This window comes from Poromitra crassiceps (assembly GCF_964638095.1).
Source record: "Poromitra crassiceps genome assembly, chromosome: 1".
Taxonomy (NCBI): domain Eukaryota; kingdom Metazoa; phylum Chordata; class Actinopteri; order Beryciformes; family Melamphaidae; genus Poromitra; species Poromitra crassiceps.
Window position 1 is genome coordinate 70,270,042 of NC_139623.1, and position 9,143 is coordinate 70,279,184.

The window sequence follows — 9,143 nt, forward strand, 5'->3', positions numbered from 1 at the left end:
ATTTCAGTATTATTTAAAGACTTAAGACGTTGTTGTGCTCATTTTTTGTCTACTATTGTAAAATAATAGTAGGCCTATTATTATGAAAAAGTATTTGTAAAAAAAACAAAAAACAAAAACAAATTACCCTCTCTGGCGCCCCTAACGGCTCAAGCGCCCCTAGCATTTGCCTAGTTCGCCTTATGGACGGCACGCCACTGGGCTGAACTCTGTCAGTCGTCTGGAGACTACTGTACAGTACATCGAGACGGAGGACCTGCAGTCTATTTTGAGGGCTATAGTCTTCAGTTGGTGTAGTGCCTCTCAGCGGACTACAAAGATGAACGTGTGTGGACTGTTAGCAGCACCTTTTCTCCACTTGGCAGCACACACGCAGTAACTGACCAAACACATCTCATAGCATTAAAGCCATTGAAAGAGACAGCACAGCAAACTCATAATGCCCACTCCCTCTCCCTGAGCTGCTGCTCTGTTTGGTACTGATAAGTACTTCACAGATACACCGCCCCGACCCATCAGCCTTTTCAACCCCCCCCCCCCCCCCCCCATCCCGTCCCCTATTGTCAGTTTAGTTTGCAGTGCAGTGACATTGTGTCTCAGAGGCACACCTGGGCCAGCTGTCACACTGGATCTGTGACAGTGGGTAGGTACACCAGTGGACACAAACACACGTGCATACACGTGTGTGCGCGAGCGTGTGCGCACACACACACACACACACACACACACTGCACATATGTAAACTGCACACGTGCAATGCACAGCACACACACCTGCTAATACAGCCAGACAGGTGTGTGTGTGTGTGTGTGTGTGTGTGTGTGTGTGTGCACGCTCACCCTGATGCATATGTTATATGAGGCTGCTCAGTGTTATGAGTGAAAGTAGGACATGGAGGAAGACACAATAGATCCTGGCTGAATGTTGATGTGTTTCTCTCTATTACTTCTCTCCCATTACCTTTGACTTTTTAACCGTGTTCATCGTCTTATCACTCTGACTCAGGGCTCATTTTGGAACTCTGTCTATTAGCACCCCCCCCCCCCCCCCCCCCCCACACACACACACACACACAGGGAGAGAGAGAGAGACACACACACACACACACACACACACATACACACACACACACACACACACACACACACACACACACACACACACACAGGGAGAGAGAGAGACACACACACACACACACACAGGGAGAGAGAGAGAGACACACACACACACACACACACACACACACACACAGAGAGAGACACACACACAGAGAGAGAGAGAGAGAGAGAGAGAGACACGATAAAAAAAATAAAAAAAACACGATTTCAGACGGAAGCCCGTCTTTATTGTCACACGAACACAACACATGCATGCGGCCACTACACACACACTCATGCTGACGGTGGCCGGTGAAATATGTCCTCTGCATTTGACCCATCCAGGCTTGTCCTTTCCTCCAGGGGGCAGGCCAGGAGCAGTGGTCGCTATTTCTTTCCAGCGCCCGGGGACCTTCATTGGACCATCATTGGACCAACTTCAGATGTTGTCGTCACTGGTCGGATGACGATCTTCTGCATGTTTTTAGTGGGGGGTTATGTACGGAGGAACCCCCTGGGGGGTACGGGGAGAACATGCAAACTCCACACAGAAAGACCCTTTCCACGAGATAGCCCACCTGGGCAGTAGGCACTGAAGATATGGGGGGGTCACAACTCCAGCGCCCACAGCGTCCCAGGCGAGAATCGAACTTAGGACCTTCGAGCTGTGAGGCGAAAGCGCTTACCACTGCACCACCGTACCCCTTACCACCGTACCCCACACACACACACACACACACACACACACACACACACACACACACACACACACACACACACACACACACACACACACACACAGAGAGAGAGAGAGAGAGAGAGAGAGAGAGAGAGACACACACACACACACACACACACACACACACACAGAGAGAGAGACATACACACACACACACACACACACACACACACACACACACACACACACACACACACACATACACAGAGAGAGAGAGAGACACACACACACACACACAGAGAGAGAGAGAGAGAGAGAGAGAGAGGGACACACACACACACACGTGCACACGCCCTAACAAAACGGAGGCAAACAAACAGTCTAGCTCAGCCATTTGAGGACACTTTTCTGTTTAATGTTATTTATAAACAGCTTTTGAGTCTGGCATTGTTTGATAACCACATACAAAACATTTGGGTTGCACAAAGGAAGGGGGGCAGAGCATAAGGAGGTGGGGGGTGACAGGGCTGGGAGGGGAAGGAGAGGAGAAGGTAGAGGGAGAAGAGAAGCTGGTGGGAGGGGAAGGAGAGGTGAAGGTAGAGGGAGAAGAGAAGCAGGTGGGAGGGGAAGGAGAGGAGAAGGTAGAGGGAGAAGAGAAGCAGGTGGGAGGGGAAGGAGAGGAGAAGGTAGAGGGAGAAGAGAAGCAGGTGGGAGGGGAAGGAGAGGAGAAGGTAGAGGGAGAAGAGAAGCAGGTGGGAGGGGAAGGAGAGGAGAAGGTAGAGGGAGAAGAGAAGCAGGTGGGAGGGGAAGGAGAGGAGAAGGAAGAGGGAGAAGAGAAGCAGGTGGGAGGGGAAGGAGAGGTGAAGGTAGAGGGAGAAGAGAAGCTGGTGGGAGGGGAAGGAGAGGAGAAGGAAGAGGGAGAAGAGAAGCAGGTGGGAGGGGAAGGAGAGGAGAAGGTAGAGGGAGAAGAGAAGCAGGTGGGAGGGGAAGGAGAGGAGAAGGAAGAGGGAGAAGAGAAGCAGGTGGGAGGGGAAGGAGAGGAGAAGGTAGAGGGAGAAGAGAAGCTGGTGGGAGGGGAAGGAGAGGTGAAGGTAGAGGGAGAAGAGAAGCAGGTGGGAGGGGAAGGAGAGGGGAAGGTAGAGGGAGAAGAGAAGCAGGTGGGAGGGGAAGGAGAGGAGATGGTAGAGGGAGAAGAGAAGCAGGTGGGAGGGGAAGGAGAGGAGAAGGTAGAGGGAGAAGAGAAGCAGGTGGGAGGGGAAGGAGAGGAGAAGGTAGAGGGAGAAGAGAAGCAGGTGGGAGGGGAAGGTTGGGAACGAGGGAGAGAATAGGTAGAAGGATGAATAGAGAGATAGGAAAGAAAGGGGGAAGGGAAAGACAGAACAGTGCACCATTTATCTGGAATGAGTCAGCGAAACAAAAGAAACGACAGAACGGAAAAAAATGATAATCAAAATAATAATGAAAAGTTGCAGCCCCCCTAAGCTGCCCGGTTTTGCAGGGAGCCACCGAGACACAACGGGGAGTCGGTTTCTCTTTTGTACAAAAGTCACCGCACCCTCACAGGAACAAACAGACACAAAGTCAATTGACATCACCTCTGGGTTCACAGCGGCACAGACAAAGGTCACCAGTAGGGGTCTCTAATCCTACATGTCAGGAGAATGACACTGGAGGCAGACTTTTGTTCAGCCCCAACATTGACATAGATACACACGGCTCAGGGGTAAACACACGCGAGCAGGGCGCAACATGTTCCCCCCGCGCTCGGATTCCATCCAAACCTTCTATATCTAGATTGCCATCGAAGCTGATCCGATCATCTGTTTTGTGCTTTACTTAGCATGTCATGATTTGATGCTAAATATGTCATCCTTTGCATATCTGGCTGTGTTATTTAAAACTGTTGATAGCTTTTGTAATGATATCAGACCTACAGAGAGACTGGCAGCATCACTGGCTAGTTAGCCATGTGCCAAAGGTACCCGGATGGCCCGTGCGTATCTACAGTATACAGGGTTCTCACCTTGAGACTTCAGGTGAAAGAACAGCATCTGTAGAATATACTCTCCACTAGGATTTCGGGGGCCCCGGACTATAGTCTGTGGGGGACAGGAAGGCTGTGAGGGGGTTTGGTTAGGGGTGTGTGTGCTTGAAGCGCTCCAGTTGGTACGAGGGGCATCGTGTTCCTCACTCTGCTCTGTCCTTCGTTATGATTCAGCCTCCTGAAGAGGAATCCAGAGGCTCCAGGACTCTCTCTCTCTCCACAGGCTTAGCAGCATTATAGAGTCCAACCATCCAATCAGGGCTTGCCGATGATCAAGTCCATTTAGTTTAGAGCACACACTCCAGAGAGAATAAGAAGGATATTGTCCAGCAGTCTGTCAGTCTCTCCCCTATGGAGGACATGCAGACTCTGAATTGCTTTCCATCTTCAGCTCATTGCAGGTGGATAGATTGCGATGTTGTCGTTAGTCACCTGTACTCCTTCTTCATGGAAAGGGCCAACCAAGTACATTTTAACCAACATGCCAACAGCATGTCTCTATTGGATTAAACCTGCTGGCACATTTGATTGTTGATGATCATCACTATAGACTTTTGCATGAAAGAGGTCTTTTCTTCACCATTTTCTCCACTAAAGTCCCCTCTGCATTACGGAGAGAAGTGCATGGGATTCAAATGTTTTGGATGTCTAAGGTGTTGTGCCCTCATTGGCCACTGGCTCCACTTAGGCACTGTTGCTATAACTTCTTTCTAGGAGCATTAGTGGTTACTTGCTCACTTACTCACTCACCCACTCACTCACTCACCCACTCACTCACTCACTCACTCACTCACTCACTCACTCACTCACTCGCTCACTCGCTCACTCACACTCTCTCACTCACTCACTCACTCACCCACTCACTCACTCACTCACTCACTCACTCACTCACTCGCTCACTCACTCGCTCACTTACTCACTTGCTCACTCACTCACTCACTCGCTCACTCACTCACTCACTCACTCACTCACTCACTCACTCACTCGCTCACTCACTCACTGTAATTGGTCACCTCCAGTAATGAAAAGTGAGTTCTGAATGGCTTTTTGATTGATGTGAAGCAAGAACAAGGGAAATCGACACTTTTCAAACGGCACTATTTTAAAGAATTGTCAGTTATACAGACAGTATCACAACCCCAATGAGTTTTACAGTATGGACAGCCTATATGCATTGCTTATAAAGGTAAGGTCAATTCCTACTTCCCAGGTCAGCGTGTCCGTCAGGGTCCGCTTTGGTCTGTGTGACATAAATGTTCTCATCAGCCCTGTCTGTGAGGGTCCGTGTGGACTGCGTAACGCGTCATCATTCAGAAACCACGCCCAAGACGGGGGAAAACGGAACCCCCCCCCCTCCAATCCTGGCGTTCTCCTATGTCCCGTGCATGGTTGCGTGTTGCACAAAAAGATTGTATATACGGAAGATGAACACTCCAACTTACTTCTTGACAGCTAGATCCACATTTTTCTTCTTGCCAATTCTCAATGGCTTCCTTGTTTTGCTCAGGAGTACAAAAAAACTTTAACTGGCGATTTTTTACATTTGTTGTCTGTGCAGCCCCACCACACAACAGCTTTTAGCTATGTTTAATTCAAGGAAAATGACGCTGGTGTATGGAAATTAATGGAGGTGGAACACAGACAGTAAAGTGGGCTCACCCTGCCATAAGACATGGAAGTAAACCCACTTTATCATTGTGTGCACAGTATAGTCATTATAGCCATGTTGCTAAAACCATTCATGATGCTTCATTTTACTGCCACTTGTCTCTGCAGTGTTTTGTTGCTAGGTTTTAAGCAACTGCAGAGTGAGCAGTCAATTGTCTTTGTCTCTATATGAATGACAGATGGAGTGTGCTATTGTCTGTAGAAGGGCAAAACATAGAGGCCATTTAAACCTGGCGTTAACGTGCGTTTTCTGTGATCAGATTGCAATCAGATTGTGTTTTATCACTTGAAATGCCAGGTGTAAACACCCCCACAACGCATTGAAGAAGGATTGCAATCTGATCGGCCAAACCATCTCCGGAGGTGGTCAGGGATGCATTGTGTACACATTGAACACAAGTGTAAATGCAATGTGTCCTCTCAATCTGGATACAGCAACTTTATGCGGATTGAGAGGGCAACGATTTCTGCAATCAGATTGCAATCAGATTGCAGAAAACGCATGTTAACGCCAGGTGTAAATGGAATCAGGCTGAAGTGATAAAATACAATCTGATTGCAATGTGATGGCAGAAAACGCATGTTACGCCAGGTGTAAATGGCCTCATAGAGACTGAGTCTTGAACTTTGTACTCTCTCATTTCTCATTTGATTGATTTGTTGGTGTTGCATACTGTGTGGCTGTATATAGTAGATTGATTTTGGATGTTTTTTTTATGAGCACATAAATCAGTGCATCAATGAATGCCACAGTCGGTGTACACTACAGGAAAGTGTCATGTTTTCCTGTCGTTTCCCTTGGTGACATCATCAAAGAGTGACGGGGCTAAATGGTTTTCCCTGACGTGTCTGTTTTGATTATAACTCATAAAGATCCCTGCTTTAAATACCACAGAGATACGTCAAAAGTAGATATTGGATAAGGTCCTTTACACACAGTCATGTACACACAGTTATACAGACACGCCTCGTTTCAAGAGCCAGGGCAACGTTGGTCAGAGGAGCGGATCAATAGGTCACATCATCATCAGCAATAAAATGTCCATGTCCCGTCTCAGCGTAGGATCACAGAAGTGAGCGAGAGTAGCAGAGCCAATGCCAAACAGAACACGGAACCTGCAAGGTGGCACACTGCTTGGTTAGTGGCTCTCTGGACCCCACTCGGCGGGCCGACAGAAGTTCTGGGGATGCACTTGTTCTTCCTTCTGGCGGGGGCAGACGGGTCATATTTGCCTCCGTCTGGACTGTAGTCTTTATCGCCCTCGTTTCTCAGTACCTGCACCTCGTTCAGCCCCCCTTTCCCCTTGTTGCGGCCCCGGCGGGTGCAGTTTCTGCGGCCTCCTCTGGGTGGCCGCGGCAGGGGCAGGGGCAGGGGCGAGGGCGAGGGCGAGGGCAGGCTGTGCTCGTCCCCGTGGGGCAGGTACGGCCGCTGATGGCGGTTGTTGTGGTTCCGGTGGCGGTTCAGGTGGTTCAGGGACTCTCCTCCTGGCTCCAGCTCGTGCCCGTCCGCGCCTCCCACTCGCCCCTCTCCTCCTGACGAGCAGCTGGGCAGCTCCTCCTTGCTCACCGTTTTCAGGTCCCTCTCAGACAACTCTGGGGGTGCCACGCACACCAGCGCGGAGGTGGAGCCTCTGAACCGCCGCAGCCAATCCCAAAGCGACAAGGCCTTGCAGTCACACTCCCAGGGGTTGTCGTTGAGTCGTAGGTACTCCAGGGCCGGCAGCAGAGTCAGGCTGGCGCCGGACAGCTCGCTCAGGGAGTTGTTGAACAGGTAGAGCGTGGTGAGACGCCGCAGGTCGTGGAAGGCCCGGCGGTCCACCCACTGGATTCGGTTCTGGTGGAGGAGCAGGCGGTCCAAGACGCCCAGGCCGCGGAAGGTGTTCTGGCGAAGGCTCCACAGATGGTTGCCGTGCAGGAAGAGGTGACTGAGGTTCAGCAGGTCAATGAACAGGTCATCCTCCAGGAACTCTAACTGGTTGTCCTGCCAGGGCAGCAGGGGAAAGGAGGACGGGTGGGAAAAGGAGATGTGGAATAGGGAGCGAAAGAGACAACAGAGGAAGAGGAGGGATCGATGGGCCAGAGGAGAACAAAAGAGGGAGGGCAAGAGAGACATTTGTTAAATAAAGGAGAGATCAAAAAGAGATGAGGTCAGACAGATTTGACAGTGTTGGGCAAGTTACTTTCAAAATGTAATATACTACATATTACTAGTTACATTCATTTGAAAGTAATACATTACTTTACAATATTACTTTCTGTGTAGAGTAACTCGTTACTTATTACACTACTTTTGCATTACTTTTTACCAAAACAACAGCAGCAGTAGAATGACATCGCCGCCCCGGAACCATCCCAGAAAAATAATGTCAACCACCGTCACTGAAGTCAGTGTAAACAATCCAAAATTCTAAATGTTGTTCTTTTCCTTTGTTATTGTCATCTATAGTGGTTATTTGTATAAAAACACAGTTTGATTAGGAAATTATTGTATCTCTTTTAAATATGTGCTTTGATTTAATCAAATGTAACTCAATTTGTAACTTGAGTTACTTCACAAAGTAACTGGTATAATATTACTGAAATCCTATAAGTAATAAGTTATATTACTGAGTTACTGCTAAAGTAATATATTACATGTAACTTGTAACATGTTACTTTTGTAATGAGTTACCCCCAACACTGGATTTGTCTAATCCCAAATGCAGAAACCTATCAGGCTATCAATAAACTTAAACTGAATATGTATTCAAACATTTGATCCAAAAACTGATGAACATTCCAAGCACATTTGATGAGCTATTGATCTTTGTAGCGAACGCTCATGTATGCTCCTGAGATCTAGAGCAGTGGTTCTCATGTATGCTCTAGATCTAGAGCAGTGGTTCTCAAAGTGGGGTCCGGGGAACCACATGGGGGTCCTTGAGGGGGTTGCAGGGGGTGCCCAGCAAAAGGGGGATCATTTATTTTCACTATGATTCCATCCATAGTAACACAATGACAGAATGTATGGCTATTTTGGTCATGTGTTTCATACACTTTCTGTAATAAAACATCAGATGGGGACCCTGGGACAAAGGCTTATCAAATGGGGGTCCGTGGTCTAATTTGTGTCAGTTTAGGGGGCCCTGACGTGAAGCAGTTTGAGAACCCCTGATCTAGAGAATCCATAGACGATGTAACCTTTACCCTAGTCATGCCATGTGAATTGATTCTCCTGTCAATACTTGCACATACATGTATGAGCATCTCCTCACACACAATGGAAGTGGTTTTCTTCCTAAACCCACCATGAAATGAACGTAGAAGATATTCTATCTTCAGTGTGGTTTCTTGAAGTGGATGACTAATAGACGCTATGAGTTACTATAGTGAGTGATGGTGTGGTAGCTTTGTGATCTTTTCCCTGCACTCAGGATAATAGCTATCATTTGACCGGCACATAAAGTGTTGCTGCGCCGGGCTGACGGACAGATGATTCCACAGTGCGATTGCAGTTGCAGATTCAATCTAAAGATAAATAGAGGCTGATCTCCATTAGGGGTGACCCCAAATAGTCGACGATTAATCCAAAGGAGGCTGATTCCACTGCCAATCTCACAGTCGAATAGTTGCAAAAATGTGCTTATGAAACAAGGACCATTCCATTCTTGCTTGG

The 9,143-nt window shown here is 48.3% G+C and overlaps 1 protein-coding gene across 1 annotated transcript in view; it reads right to left on the reverse strand.

The window, feature by feature from the left end:
• Positions 1-6,542: 6,542 nt before the first annotated feature.
• rtn4rl1a (reticulon 4 receptor-like 1a) overlaps positions 6,543-9,143 on the reverse strand; it is a gene marked incomplete at both ends in the record, with an annotated part of 4,242 nt that continues 1,641 nt past the window's right edge. Inside the window, one exon of the mRNA XM_083635715.1 lies at positions 6,543-7,469. Coding sequence (XP_083491841.1) covers positions 6,543-7,469 — 927 coding nt within the window. The remainder of the gene's footprint in view (positions 7,470-9,143) is intronic.